The sequence below is a fragment of the Psammomys obesus genome, unplaced genomic scaffold (assembly GCF_907164565.1).
Source record: "Psammomys obesus unplaced genomic scaffold, mPsaObe1.curated_primary_1811, whole genome shotgun sequence".
NCBI classification, from domain to species: Eukaryota; Metazoa; Chordata; class Mammalia; order Rodentia; family Muridae; genus Psammomys; species Psammomys obesus.
In genome coordinates, this window is record NW_026585587.1 from 2524446 (window position 1) to 2540466 (window position 16021).

General features: G+C 40.3%; 1 protein-coding gene across 3 annotated transcripts in view; it reads left to right on the plus strand.

The window, feature by feature from the left end:
* The window catches only part of Sdccag8 (SHH signaling and ciliogenesis regulator SDCCAG8), a 208062-nt gene that overhangs the window by 4982 nt on the left and 187059 nt on the right, over window positions 1–16021 (plus strand). For 2 of the 3 annotated variants that reach the window (XM_055608693.1, XM_055608699.1), the window contains exons 2-5: window positions 6865–7017; window positions 8229–8314; window positions 10339–10452; window positions 12643–12768. In XM_055608693.1, the coding sequence (XP_055464668.1) occupies window positions 6865–7017; window positions 8229–8314; window positions 10339–10452; window positions 12643–12768 (479 nt within the window). Of the gene's footprint in view, window positions 1–6864; window positions 7018–8228; window positions 8315–10338; window positions 10453–11240; window positions 11291–12642; window positions 12769–16021 lie in introns of those variants that run through there. The other variant, XM_055608704.1, reaches the window with a different exon arrangement.

The following is a 16021-nucleotide window of genomic DNA, read 5'->3' on the forward strand; positions in this document are numbered from 1 at the left end:
TTTCTTTCTTTCTTTCTTTCTTTCTTTCTTTCTTTCTTTCTTTCTTTCTTTTTCTAGAAAAAAAATCAGTAAGCAAGGCGTGGTGAAATATGCCTGTAATTCCAGTGCTGAGGAGGCTGAGACAGGGAGATTTCTAGTTAAGGCTGCTCTGGGTAGTTGAAAACAATATCCTGATTTTCTTTTTCCTCTGCTAACAGGTTATATAGGTAAAATACAAGATTTAACAACAGACAGAAAGGGTGTTCATAGTAGTCAGCCCTGAAATCATAACTGTGTTTCCAGTGTGCTATAAAATTACAAAGGTACTTTGCTATGTTCCTGAAAAGAAGATGACAAACTATTGGGATAATGAGAAAAATTAGATTCTCTCTTGGCATCTCTGAAGATTTGTACTTCAGTGACATTATCGGCTCATGGCAAAGTTTTTACATGAGTGCAGAGGTAAAGAAAGTGTCCTCAGGTGCACTTCTGCATACATCCCAGCAACCTGGTCATGATGGCATTCATTAAGTCCAGTGGGAAAGAGGTGTGAAGGAGTGAGCCTAGGATAGATGCTATATCAGGCTCTAACTTTGCAATACAGTAAGCTAAGTATGATTTTTGATCTGTTTATTAGGACAGAGATATTAAGGAGTCCTACATTGACAGTGGTGTTTGGTTATACCCTGCTCTGCCAGCACTGATACCAAGAGCATGCGGCGCGGCGCCCCCCCCCCCCCAAGAAAAGGCTGCTGCTGTTGCTGTATAATAGCGTGGTGGGTGTGGCCTCTGTAACACTTACACTGGGACCAGCTCATTGAGCTGTCTTGCTTCAGTGAGTTCAACCAATCCTTTTCAAGCAGGGACAATTCGTCCGGCAAGCAAACATTTAGTAATGTCTACTAACATTGTTGATTGTCACAACTGGGGGCAGAAGGGAATGCTGATAGCATCTCATGAGAGGAAGCCAGGGAAGTGGCAAAGAAGCCTAGTCCAGCTCCTATGACAAAGTTACCAGGTCTGAGACACCAATGGCACTGTATTCAAAACCAGTGAGGTAGCCATTGCAAGGTTTTGCAAGAGACTCAAGCAAGAGTAATTGCAATTATGAATACAGATTGTGTTGTCTGGGATTTGATTCCGCGTCTTCTGCCAGCCCACCTGGAATTAATTCTGTGTTGGTAAAAGGACCAGGTTCATTAGTCTGCCCAGCTGATGCCAAGGAGGTGCCAGATGCGTGCCACAGGATGGACATACCTGTCTCAGGCTTGCCACCACACATTTGTCATTGATAATCTTCCAGGCCTGCTTTCTTTTTTTTTTTTTTTTAATTTTAATTTTTTCTTCACAATTTATTCATTTATATATCCCGATTGAAGCCCCCTCCCTCAACTCCCCCTAGTCACACGCTTCCCCCCACTTTTTCCCATCCCCTTCTCCTAGTCCACTGCAAGGGGGAGTTCTCCACTATTGCCATTTGCCCAGAGTTGTTAAGACTGCCTGGATAATCTTCTTCCGTGGCCTGTGTAGGCTGCATCATCAGGAGCGAGTGATTGAAGAGCAGTCAACTGAGTTCATGATAGAGGCAGCCTCTGCTCCCCTCACTCAGAGATCCACCTGGAGACTGAGCTGACAATTGGTCACATCTGAGCAGGGGGTCTAGGTCCTTTCCATGCATAGTTCTCGGTTGGTGCATCAGTCTCTGCAGGAACCCCTGGGCTCAGATCTTTTAGTTTTGTTGTCTCCTTGTGGGGCTCCTGTCCCCTCCGTGTCCCTTTATTCCCACCCCTTTCTTCCTCCATAAGGCTGCCTGCACTCTGCCCAAAGATTGGTTGTGAGTCTCAGCATCTGCTTCAATCCCCTGTTGGGTGAATCATTTCAGAGGACCCTCTAAATCAGCTCCCAGTTTCCTCTTTTCCACTGCTTCTGGTGTCTATCCTGTTTGCCATTCTGAATGAGATTTAAGCATCCTCCCTACGGTCTTCCTTGTTCAGCTTCTTTAGGTCTGCAGATGGCTATCCTATATTATAAGACTAATATCCGCTTATAAGTGAGTATATACAATGCCTGTCCTTGTGTTTCTGGGTTATATTACTCAGGGCGATCTCTTCTAGTTCCATCCATTTCAGGCCTGCTTTCTTATGAAGATTACATTGTTGCTGAAGTTGTCATTACACCGGTGCCATCCACCAGCATGGTTTTACTTATTCGAGTTAGGAGCATAGTTTCGTTCACTTTTTCATTTCTGTAAAGTTCTTTTCATCACTTTCACTGTTGTCTTTGCTGCTTACACACTTGGCTTTGTCCAACTGTGGATGAGGCTATTTTCCTTATGATATTGCTACCTGTTGGTTTCCTGGCAAACCATGACAGCCATCTTCTAAACTGGGCTGTGGTCCAGGCAAGTATGAACAGATATGTTTTTCTTGTCTTCCTGTGGTTTCTTTTGTCTGCCTATCTGTCTGGTATAAGCTTGTGTCAGGAACTGCAGGGCCTCTCATATCTCAAGCTAGGAAATGGTCATCGCATGTTTTCTCTGAGACAGCTGGGTGCTTTGTGGGATAAGTCCCCACCCCTGACACTGGGGCATTTTTCTTTCACATCTAGGCAGATGGAAAATGTAGACATTAATAATTGATTGGATGAGTGCAGTTGTTGGTCTTACACTGAGGGATATTTATGCTTTGTTCAAAAACATTTTAATGCCACCCTTAGTTCAGGAGCTTTTGGCAAGTTCTATGGTGGGGTGGGGGTTTGGGGGTGGGGAATGAGGTTGGTTCTTCTTTTTCAGTGGTGTAGCTACTGGTAAGTTGCCATGTTCCTAAAAAGCAACACACCCTCCTCATGAGGGCAATCCTAATTAAACTCAGGGGTTAATAAAAGAACAACAAATTGAACCACATCTGAATAGGAGAAGACTTTTGGAGGAGGAGGAGGAGGAGTCTAGAGAGAGTGGACACGGGTGAGGGAGAGTAGTAGATGTTGAAAATGAGCAAAAAACATATGCATGCACATAATTGTCAAAGCTTAAAACTTTCTTTTAAAAAGTAAAAGTTGATAAGAGGCTCAGTGGTGAGTCAGGAGTTAAAACGTAGAGAGAAGAGAAATTGGACTGAGAATGAGTAAGACGCACTTTGAATTCAGTCTTCCAATTCAAAACCTTTTAGGTGCTCATTGTACTGATTGATGCTTAGATAATGGACTGCAGAAATAATGTTCACTTGCATTTATATTCATGTGATCCGTCAGATGCAGAGGTTCTGTTTGTGTTTATATTCATAATTAAGTTTATATACAGCCTGCAGTTGATGCTGGAGAGAAGAAATCAGAATATATTCTGAAATAGGCAGCTGTCCTCAGAGAACAGAGGAAATGGATATTCTTTCTGCTTTGGTTAGATAAAACTGTAACCATGAGCAGTGGGGTAGGAAATGATAAAGGGACCTTTGGTCTAATCTGGTTTCCTTAAGTGAGTAGCAGCGAGCTGCATCTGGTGAGTAGTGGCTTATGGGAGGTCCAGTCGCAGTGGCTCCAGTTAAAGAGTCATGGCATCTCATCTGTCTTGAGTCATCTTAGTTTATCCCTCAGGATTAAGTCAGTTTGTCATATCATAAGCATGCTGCTGTTGGGAATTGAGAACACTTAGTGTGCTTTGAAATGTTACACTAAAATGATTTAAAGTCTCTTACCTTGATCTTACTTTTAGGATGTAGTTCTTGAAAGAATTCCTTCTAGACCCTTACAATTGAGTGAGTAGTTGCAAAAACAAAACAACCAAACCAAAATTCATATTTAGAGGGAGGTTAATTGTCGAGCTCAGTGTTTTGTAATTTCATGTAATATTTTGATGCGACTTAGCATGTAATGTTGGTGTGGTTCTGAAAGACTGAATAATAATATTAGAAACAGGATTAAAGGGTTGTTGCAAGTTGATTCACAGTCTGCAGATGGTGCTCTGTGATAGGGCCCTTGCCCAGCATCCTCTAAACCCAGGGTTAAATCCGAAGCATCTGTGTTTGTGTGCATGTGTATGTGTTCGTACATATATATATGTATAAATAAAATATTTAAGGCAGAAACCCTGCCATTATTGTACTCTTATGAAAGAACTGTACCTATGGGAACCCCCCCACTGCGAATTTTTTCCTAATATAACATCTTAGCTTTTAATAAGAGTAGGTATAAATAAATAATTATTCTTTGTCTTAGAAGTGAAGTAATTTGATAGCTCCATGGAGGAGACTTTTAATGTTAGTCAAACCCTCCGCTTCCTTTCTAATGGGTGCTGTAAAGGCAGGTGCTTTACTTATAGATTTAAGGACATAAATCTATATGTCTGAACTGCATTGCATATCATGGAACACTTTGATGTTCTGTAAAAGGAACTTTTATTTGACTGTTTCAATTGTTGTCTCAGAGGCTTACTGCCTCTATCTGCCAACCTAGGCCTAGTCCTGGAAGCTTCCAGCCTCCTTATACTCTAACCTAGGCCTAGAACGTTTTCAGCTTCTGAGACTTATGTTGAATAAGCTCACCCTTTTTTGTTCTTTCTTGTTCTTTTCTGGCTGGCTGGTTCAGCTGTTCTGGCTCAAACTCCTCTTCCAGCTGATTTATTCAATATGCTTTCTCTCTCAGACTTAAATTGTTCTGCTTGGCCTCAAACTAATTCCAACAATCTGCTTTAATCTTCTGTCTCCTTTTCATTCGCTGGCTTATTCTGTCTTCACCTGTGTCTAGTTTGTTCTCTCAAACCCTCTCTTCTTCATCTCCAGAGTGCTGGGATTACAGGCATGAGCCACCACACCCGGTTCTACCCCTCCTTGTAAATCTCTCTCGTGTCTCTCTTCCTCTGATATGTCATTTTTTTTCTGCCACTTAATTAAACATCACTTTCAAAAATGGTGCTTCTTTCTACAAATTTTCATTGTTTCCTGGACCTAAGCTTTTCTTTACCTGAAACTTGCTCTATACCAGGCTGGCCTTGAACTCAAATCTGCTTGCCTCTGACTCCTGGATTAAAGGTGGGTTTGTATTACAGCCAGATCACACAGACCTAGAAGGTCTTTGATTTCTTGCCAGAGCAGCCATGTTCTGAATTAAAATTCCTCTACAATTTTCTTTTTCCATTGACAAGTCTTTTTAGAAAATACTGAGTTTTAGAAAACTGTCGTTGTTCCTTGTATTGCTAAAACCATGACTGCATCTAATCTGGACTTTCTTAAACCCAGAGTGAGTAAGAAGGAGCCAGACATAGTTATCAGTCAGCACCAGGTTTGTGTTTAGAGGAAAGTCTGATCGTTGTGGGAAAAACCAGTGGTGATAAATTCACCGTGAACACAACAGTATTTCATCATTCATCTCAGACCAGAAAGGCTGGTTCTTTTTAGTGTTATCCATGCAGAAGGTGAGTTTCTGTAAGTAAAGTAAGCATACTGCATATATTGTAACATGGAGTTTTTTATTTTTCCTGTTAAGTAATATAGTTATTATGTTTGGTTCTAAACTTAAAAGTTAATGACATTGGTGAAAATGAAGAACATATGTTCATAGATGTGGTTACATAGATGGCTCATAGTTATCAGTCTGCTTGTGTGTCTTGTATGCACTTGCTAGTAGTGTTCATGTGCTGTGCCTGTGTGCTTATGGAGGCAAGAGGGTGACCTTGAATGTCTTACCTTGATTGCTTGCTTCCTTTTTCTTTTGAGATAAGATATTTTTTGAGATATAAGCTGAAACTGATAGATCCAGTTAAACTGGCTGACCAATGAGCCTCCTCAATCTACCTGTTCTCCCCCATACCCGAGACAGGGTCACATGTGTGCTCTGCCACTTTCGGCTTTTTAAAAGGTGTGAGGGATCTGAATTCAGACCGTCATGTTTGCAGAGCAACCGCTTTGCTAACAACATTCTCTCCCCGGCTTCATTTTGATGCCATTACAGTTAAGTGGCCTCTGGAATCTTTTGGAGGCTATGCTGAGCAGCTGGGTGGATAGGAAGTAGAGGAGCTTTTGTAGTTTCAGGGTCTGTCCCATCCTGCTGGCTTCTTTCTAGGTCTTTCCATTAGGGAGGCCGGCTCTTGAATAATTGGTTCCAGACAGAGAGAAAGCAAAACCTGCTGACCCTTCTGAAGAGGAGACATAACTGTCACTGCATCCTGTTAATGCAGATTTAGGCCTGTGAGGAAGTGCAATGTGACCCTGGGGCTATTTTTAGAGAATAGCTATCATAACCTTCTATCTTAAAGTATTCCATCAGAGACAGTTTATGTCACTTGTGTGCTGGTTAGTTCCAGTTTTCGCTCTGGTTGTTTCGAAGCTGACCAGCTTGTGTGTGAGATGGGGTCAGCCTGGACTGCACAGTAGGGGTTGCCACCCTGAGCACCCAGCTGTCCAACTCTTGATCAGAACTAGGTCAGGCAGCTTGGATTCTTCTGGGGGCAGGATGTTAGGTCTTCAGAGAAAATGAGAGCTTAGAGTGACCCCATCTCCTGAGTGGTTCTGTCAACTCACCTCATAGCTCTAGGTGGGACAGGTGAGCCTTAAGCAAAGATGGCAAGGAAAGAACCTTCCCAAGCTGGTGATTATCTGGGCACAAGAGGAGCTCTGCCATTCAGTCCTCCTTGCTGCTTATATCACATACACTGAATGTTCATAATGGTGGGAACAGGGACTGTAAAGATCCCCAAGTCTAATTTCTAACTGAACTTCATCTTCCTTAGCTCCTCTGTTATATCCCTTAGCTAGCTAGAACTAGAATTCTGCTTTGTCCCATAATGTTCCCCTAAAACTGATAATCTTTTTTTTTTTTTTTATGCCTTGTTGGCCAAATATTCGCATGATTGCTACCATTTTATTTGCCCTGACGTCCATCAGGTTTTCGTTGCAGAACGTGCCAACAGAAGTATTCACCAACTGAAATGTGCCCTGAGAGAAGCTGATGGCCCCGTGGAAGACGATGCCCCGGATCCCTCCACCGGCGTCAACGCAGAGAATGAGGACCCAGGCGTGGCCTGGCACGAATTGCAGCACAGCCATGCTGGTGAGTGTGACTGACAGTTAGAGCATGAGCAGCACATAGTGTATTCTCCCAACTCTGTAGAGATGACTTTTTGCACTTGGCCACTCTAACTCTTAAGTTTCTTTTGCCATGTAACAGAAGAGCAATATAATGCCTTCACTTAGCTTTTCTTCTTTTGACTTCCCAAATCCTATTGGCTAAAGTCCAAAATCTGAGGATGGCATGGCAATATTTCCCTAACTTAGCAGCATTTCCTAACCCACTTTTCCAGCTAGTTTTTCCCATGCTGTGATCTTACATCATGAGCCTCAACTGAACCTTCTGTCTTAGGAAGCAACTATTTTTTTTCTTAGCAACCTGTGCCTGTCCATCCATACCTTTACACGTGCAGCCTCGTGACGGAAACTTGTGACACCTTTCCACTCTTTGCTGTGCACAGACCTCCTGTTCACCGCTGCTACCTATGTGAAGCAAGCACAATTGTGCTCCTTATCCTTATACATAGCTCTTTGTTAATATCAGAAGCTTTTATCTTCTGGGGTTTCTTAGGTTTATTTTTTTTTCTTTGTATCCCTAGCCAGTAATGCAGTTCTTGTTTTCTGATAGAAGTTTAAGCAATGTTTGTTGGATTGCTGGTAATAAAATGTTAGTCTACTCTCTACCACTATAACAACATCTGATATAAACAAACTTATAAAGAATATGCTTTTCTTTTTGAGACAGGGTCTCACTATGAATCCCTGGATGTCCAGGAACTCTCTGTGTAGAGCAGGTGCGCTTGAACTTGTGGTCATCCTCCTGCCTGTGTCTCCCAAGTGATGATATTGCAGGAGTTTGCCAACATACGTTACTGGTTTGTTTTGCTTATGGTTTTGCACATTTCAGCCCATTGTTGACTGGCCCTTGCTTCTTTGGGCATGTGGCAGGGCAGTACGTGCAGATAGGTAATCCTACTTACCTCATAGCAGGAAGGGAAAAACAGGAAGAGGAGGCACAATCCCACTCTCCTCAGTGACTTGAAGACGTCCCCAATTTAATAATTGGATAGTTTAATTTAATGAGTTGTTTTAATAATCAAATCTCCACCTCTTTGTTAAGTCCTGCCTCTTCTGATTTCTTTTTTCTCTCATTAATGTTTGATGCATAGTCATTGGGGGACATTTGTAACCTAAGCTGTGCATAACCTAGGAGTCTCAAGCAAGGTCAATAAATTCATTGCTTTTGCTCTTTAGTCAATCAACTCAAAGCTTTGTTGCGCCAACAAACAAGTAAGGAAAATGAGATGTCTCCACCACAAAGGCGGAAGATGCCCCCTTCGGTAAGTGTCATCCTTTGGAACCTGACAAAAGCATCCGCGTTCTAGCTTTGCTTCATTTTCCTGTGTCATTTTGTGCATGTTGATTTGTTTCTGTGTTTGTTTGTTTCTTTATTTTTTCTGCAAAAGTGTGGGCAAGGGAACAGTTTGATAAATGTATTTTGGGTATGTTTAAACGTGATAGACAATGCAAATGCATACTTTTTAATTATAATTTTTAGAAGTTCATGTCTATATTTAATCACTTGTAGAAGTTACTAAATGTAATGTTAATCCTGTTTTATTTAGTGTTATAACTGGTGAGAAACTACAACTACACATCTTTTCTTTGAATTTGTATGTTCTTTGAAGAGTTTGTTATACTTTGGATATCCACATATTAAACTTAAAGAAAAATAGAACTTCTTTCTATCTCATCAATGCTTTGGTTTTACTCTCAAGAAAACCACTGGCTTCTAACATACCATACCAGCTATGAGAGTGTACTTAATGGTACAGTCTGAAAATGACTTCTAATTAGCATGCCTCATAGTTAGTACATGGAAATACACAGTGCAGGTCCCACTCTTTTACATGTGCTCCTACAAATGGACCTGAGCATTTGTAAAGCACCCACTCTGTGTGTGGTAAAGAACTTCTTCCTCCTTAGCCTGAGTCAGTAAGCACCGTGTGCCAGGGCTCAACTGTGTCTGCCAAGCTGATACGCATACTTGAACATGCAGTAGCTCTAGCAACTTCCTGTAATTGATTTGAAAGCAGTTCATTCACCTTGTGTTTTTCAGAGCAGTCTAGAAACCAAAGGCCAGTGGTAGTACATGCACTGAGTGATAAAATGTTTCAGTAAAATTATAAGCAATAGCTATATGTATTGAATATGTGAATGCAGCATATTTCCGTAAAGTAAGAATGAGGCAAGCCACATGCTTCTAGAGTGCAGCATGCAGGCTTTAAATTCAGTTGTTACACATACTTGAACTGTGAGGTAGCCACTGCTACTATGATGTGTTCATATTTATGTCATACTCTATGGGTTTCTAAAGAAGTCTAAATATATCATCTTCCTTGTGATTGCAAAAATTCCAGGATGCGGGCACAATGTCCTTTTAGCAAGTCTTTGGACCCAAGGCCTATGCTATGATTTTGGCTTGGTCCAAAGTTTATTTTTTTATACCCAGCCCAGTTCTTAGTACAGAAAACACTTCAGTCAGAAATAATACTGTGCCAAAGCCATAAACATCAGCTGAGAGAGAAGTAGGAATGTTCTCTTTGAAAGCCTTCCTGTCAGGCTGGATCGTTGACTCATTTCCCTTTTCCTGATTCCATTTTCCTTTAAAAACCAACAGCAATAAAAAATTTTTTTGAAGTGTCGTCTTGGGCTCCCTACTGGAGCCGTTAGAGTTTCACCTTAGAAGATCTGTGTCCCAGAATACATTAGTTTTGAATTGTCTCTAGACTAGGATTACAACCCAAATACACAATCCTTGGCCTAAAAAAATATCCATCCAACAGCACCAACAACAAATTGAAACTCCAAACTCTAGCTTTTCCAACGTGTCCTCTGAAATAGAATTTTGCTTCACAGGTGTGCATTTGACTTCCAAGTACTTGTCTGAAGCCTCTTCCTTGGTGAACTGATGTACAGTTTCAATTGGAACTCCTCTTCCATGGCAGAGTTTTGAAGAGAGCTGTCCCTTATGTCTCAGCATTCCTGAATGGGCAGTTACATTGCTAAGTAGTTAAACAGGAGGCCTCTTTCAAGCCAGTTATAGTACCCTGCTCTGAAAAAGAAACTCCATTTGTCATGTGCTTTTAATAACTGTTTCACTTTCTTTCAAAAATAACATCTATATTCTTACACTTGTAGAATTTATGGAATAGAGAAACGAATATTTTTTGTACATTGTGAACTGGTACACTGTGGTCTAGTCTTTGATTATGTCGCACCAACCCTAAATTGCATGTAGAAATGGTAACCAAATACTTCTCTGCTAAATCTCAAATTGCTTAATTTGTCCTTTCTGCTTTAGCAACCATCAGAATGCGAGGACGATAGCATGCCTACTGTGCATAACCTTGTTCCCATCATTAACGACCAGTCTCAATACATTCAACATTTAGAAGCAGAAGTCAAGTTCTGCAAGGTAAGATGTGCATTAGGGCTTCAACATATGTCAATCGTACCTTAAATAGAAGCTCTCACTTCTTAATTTTTATGTTTATTGCAATCCACTGAAAATGACTGCCATTATGTGCTACTGTCCTTTGTGCCATTTTTGATTGTTGAATTCCGCAGTCATCATTGCTATTGTTTTGTTGAATGCTGTACGTGGTGTACTATGTGATAGTAACAAAGATATGTAGCTGTGCTGGTTAGTTTCTGTCAACTCACACAAAATAGAGACCTATTGAAAAAGGGAACCCCAGTAGAGGAATTGGCCCCATCGAATTGACCTGTGAGTATATCTGTGGGGCATTTTCTTATTAATGATTGCTATGGAGGGTTCAGTCCACTGTGGGCAGTGCTGTCCCTGCACAGGTAGTCCTGTGTGATATAAGAAAGCAAGCCAAGTGAATCATAAAGAGCAACTCAGTAAGTGAGTCTTGTGTGGCTCTGCTGTAGCTCCTGTTTCCACCTTGAGTCCCTGCCCTGACTTCCTTCAGTGATGGATTGTGATCAGGACGCATAAGCTAAATAAACCCTTTATTCCTCCAAGTTGCTTGTGGTATTCATCACAGCAACAGAGGTCTAACTAGACAGGTCTTTCCTGGAGGCTAATTGTTTTTATGACTAGAAGGTAAGCTGTTTTCATGGTTGCTTTTATTATAAATATCAGGCTAAAATTTCTTCCATGGTTTTGGAATTGTCTCCTCTGCTGTCTTCAGGTTTCCCTAGAGAATCCTTGAAAGAAGTTCTGTAGGTTGAATTTCTCCACTGTTACAAGGGAGCCCGTTGTATGGAAAGGCATGGGAGGAGACAAGGTACTGTCTAATCCTCGGAGTCCCTTTCCCATTTCACTGAGCCTGTGCCCTGGAGGGGAGGGTCAGGGGGCTTCAGTTGTGTGTTTATCTTTCCACCCTCCATTTAGGGTTAGTAAAGCCAGGGTCTATGGTCCTCAAAAGTGTTTTGCCAAGTCAGGCCTTGTTAGAGAGAACACGGGCTCCTAGGAATATTTCAGAAGCGCTGCCTTGTCCTTCATGGCATGAGTGGATTTACTTCTATTCTTTACTTTGAGCACTTGGTAGCCAAGGAATTAAAACTCTGGGGGGTGGGGGTAGGTGTCCTTAGCGTTTTTAAATCTTAAACTGATCTACACCGAGCTTTGAACCATTAGTCCATTATAATTTGGATTTTCCTCCCTAAGTAGTGGCTTCTGCGGAGTTTTCTTGTAGATTTCTTTTTCAGTGTTGTAATTCTAAGCATGTTTTCTCCGAGTTGGGGGAAGCAGATTTCTCTGTGACTTCATTTCTTACATGGGTCTAAGAAGAGTTTTGATTTTCAGATCGTTAAAACTTTTTATTAAAGAGATTGGGTTGATATCTTCCAAGTTTAATTACATGCCAGACTGAAAATTGGACTTTTGAAAAAAATTTTTTTTCAATTATAATATTTATTTACAGGTTGGTTTTTTTTTTTTTTTTTTTTTTTTTTTGTACCTAGAGCATATTATATAACAGGTTTTTGATTATAGTAGTAATAGATATTAGGTTAATCATTTATACATCTACATATTTGAAATTTTTGTTTTACAGGAAGTGAGGTACCACTCAGTAGTTATTTCAGGTTGTGACTTCCCTAATTCTTTATATAATATGATTCTAGGCCATTGAGGTATATAAAATAAGAATGCTCAAACTTTATACCAGTCTGCTTCATCCGTAGTTTTTCTGGTTACCAGTTCATGTCCTTGCCTTTCTTTCACTCCATCTAATCTTCACACATTATTGACATTGGTATTAATTTATTTACTTTTCAGCAGTCTGCCTCATTTAAAAAAAAAAAAAAAACCTTTTAGATAACCATTTTAGATAAGACTTTTCCCTGGGCTTTGATTCCTTGAAGAAAGAAACTGCCAGAAAAAGAACCCATTTGTGATATGGGCATCAGCAGACCTTCAACTGTCCATTAAGTAACCCAAATATTAGATAATGTTGCCTAATGGTGGGTTTCCCTTCTTGCCTTAATATAATTGTTGTACATCTGGATTTTGATAGAACAAGTCTTGCATACTTTATTTCATGTTGGATTCCATACTATTCCATAAATATAAGTATTAAAACTTATAAAAAAGCTTAAAAACACTTTAACATGTTTTGATTTCGGCTTTTTATAGGATGAATTATCTGGAATGAAAAATAGAGTGCAAGTAGTTGTACTTGAGAATGAAAGGCTCCAGGAAGAACTGAAATTTCAAAGACAGGAGGAGACACTGAGGGAGCAAACATTTCTGGATGCATCTGTGAGTGATGTTTATAACCATAATCTTTTATTTTGATGTTTCTTCCTACCCTTTTTTCCAGTATTTCAACTGTGTTCAACCTTATGGCAATATTGTCACCTACCAAGTTCATGCTCAAGAACTGTGAAGTTGAGTTACAAAGGAAAAAAAAACAAAACCACAAACAAAAACCCTCATAGTATTTTAAGTAGGTTGATGATTTTGTGTTGGGCCACATGACATTCATAGTTATTCTGAGACTCATATGGCCCATGAGGCACAGTTTGAACGCACTTGCTCTATCTCTTCTTGAAGTCTGGCGAGAGTGCCTTGCTCAGATTTGCGTATAACCTCAAAGACAGAATCAGCTGTGGTGGAGTGGATCTGCAAGTAACAGAACATGTCCCTGGAGATCCCCCTCCCCCAGGACAGAGCAGGAGCCTGTCCCCCTCCCCCCAAATTCTTCTCTGAGCATACTTTCATGCCTTTTCCATATGGAAAGAACACAAGCACGCACAGCATGTGTTTATAGGAGGAGCTGTGCTAAATCTAGAAAAGGCTCAGACCCCTACCCAGATGTCGCCTCTCTCTAAGGTCCCCTTGAGCTCTAAGATCTCTAAGTTGGATAAGCAGCACTGTATGGTAGGAAGAGCACAGGCCTGTGGGTCTGAGAATCAGGGCCCGTTCTGTGTCTGTTTTACTTTCTCGTGGTATTTGCTAAGCAGTCAATCAGCCTCACATGGCTTAACCTCCTGGGTAGTTAGTTCCTTTATTGGTGATTTGAGAAGCTTTACCCTCATCAGGGTCTACAGTGGGACTTCCTGGTTCCATTCCCCGAGGGCCCCCAAGATTTTTCTAGTCTGGTTAGATAGTAGGAATAAGAGCTTCAAGTTGTCTCACGAGTCTAGTATCAGTGGCCCGAACTTTGAAGAATGGATCAAATGGTCACTATTTCTTAGAATTATGTTTAAATTGTGTTTAAATACCTGACCTAGCATTTCCTTTCGGATCCTTGAGGCATGTGTGTGAGAATGTGCTGTTGAGAAACATCTGATGTGTGTCTTTGAGAACTTATCACTGGTTTGATGATTAGTGTTCAATTTTGTTTTCCTTGCTTGCATTTATATTTGTGACAAGTTACTTACCTCTTAATATATAATTACTTTGAAGCTTTACATAATTGCTAATAATGGTGGTTAAAAATTTCATCTTAGTGCTTATAATTTTAATGTCAAATTGAAAAGGTATCATCATATAAAAAGTCATTGGAAATAAGCTCATTTAAAAAATAAAGTCTTGTGCTTTTCTTATAAATATATAATCATCCAGCAGTGAGTCAATTATTCTCAGTCTTCAATATTTATACAGTGGCAAAGAAGTGGGAGAAGAGGAAGTGAGAGAGGAACACAAGCAGACAAGTGAGTAAGAGCCAGGAGAAGTGAGTAGTATGAGGGGAAGGAAGTGATGGTTACAGCACATCTGCATGCAGTCTGAGCAAAGAGTATTTGCCAGAAGAAAACTACAGTCATAATTGCAGAATAGTCAAGGTTCCAAAGAGGATTTGTTGCCGATCTTACTCATTCACATGAAATGAAAAGTGATGTGAGGCCTGAAATGATTGTTGTAGGTATATCAGCTGGCTCTGTTAGTCTTCTGTGGCATCCAGTGTTGCAGAACGGTTGTCCCTGCTTTTTACTTGTATAGGTAAACAGGTCTTTCACTGATGCATACTTCATAGTGTGTTGAAATTAATATGAAGTCTCAACAATGCTTTTGGTTAATCTGAACTTAGATTTCTCACTCTCCCAATGTTCTCTTTCATACATAACTGGAACAATTATGTAGTAATAGCTACCATTTGCTGTGACAGCATGGGCTTGTATCAGGCACTGTATCAAGTCTATTATTTATTTCACAATAGCCATACAAGGCGAGTGTTCTTATTTGTATTTTTCAGAAAAGAAAGTTAAAATAGGTAGTAGTCAAGTAACCTTGGTAACTGGTACACTGTCACAGAGCTATAAAATAGTAAGGCAAGGACTGGACCTGAGACTGCCGACTCCTTGAGCCCATGTACCTAACCTCCTATGATGCTGCCTGGGTGTGAAATTGTTAAGAGATGCTCACACTGAACTAAACCATATTGCTGAGCAGTTGAGAAGGAAGGGTATTTTCTGTTTCTCAGTTTTATCTCTGCAGTTGCAGGCTAACCAACAAGACTTTGAACTTTTGGCCTAGTTGATGGCCTAAATGTTATAGAAGAATGGTGATGGTATTTTTAAAACTAAAATTATTCAAAGTATATGTCATTCATCTTTTAAAATAATTTTGTAATTCTCATGAAATTTCCTCCCAGGAAAGCATTCTCTGTAGTTAAAAGTATAATAATATTAAAATGTGTTACTTATTAGAGATTTTGGCACTTATTCAAAGATTTAGGATAGGATTTTTTAAATAGAACGTTTCTGAGTCATTTTCATTATTAGTGTTTCTGACAGTAATAAGAGATTTTCAATGATTTTAAGGATTTAAAAATACTTAGCTAGTTTCTCTAGAGGAAATTAGTACCTCATTCTCCATTGACTTCAGAAGCAGCTGAAAATGACCAGATCTTGTGAGAGTAGGATGCAAACTTGTTGGACTGGGACCCCTCTCGATTCTCTAGCTTCCTCTTCTCACCACCCTCTATTCTACCTCTGTGAACAGTGATGGCAAACTTTCCATGAACATTCCTGAAGGTGCTGAGTTCTTGCACACTGAGTTTTCTTGGGAGGCTACCTCTTTCTGGAAGACACACTAGGACCAAAACTTTTACAGAAAACTAATTTGAATTTTTGATTGCTCTCAGCATCCCTCCTCTATTCTGGGTTAATCCTAAGATAAGAGTATTGCCATGTCTTTTGAGAACAACTGAGCTTTTCTTGGCTCAGAGACCTATGATCCTAGAAAACTCAATTGTCACCGAAGCCACCCAAAGCCTAGTGGCTTTTAAGTTGCTCTCTAGTGAATTGGAGAAACGAAATACACACATCTCGGAGGGTGAGTTTTAGAGAAAATTTTATTATAGGTTTATAGGTAGGTGAGATGGAAGGAGAGAGAGTGGAAGAGAGAGGGGAGATTGATTAGGGAGAGAAAAAAGGAGGGAGTGAAGGGAAGGAGGGAGGCTAGGAGGAGGGAAAGAGAGAGAGGAGAGAGAGAACATAGAAAACACAAAGCTTCTATGTAGCAGGAGGAGTCCTAAGATAAGGTACTATCAAACCATCCAGTTTCTGGT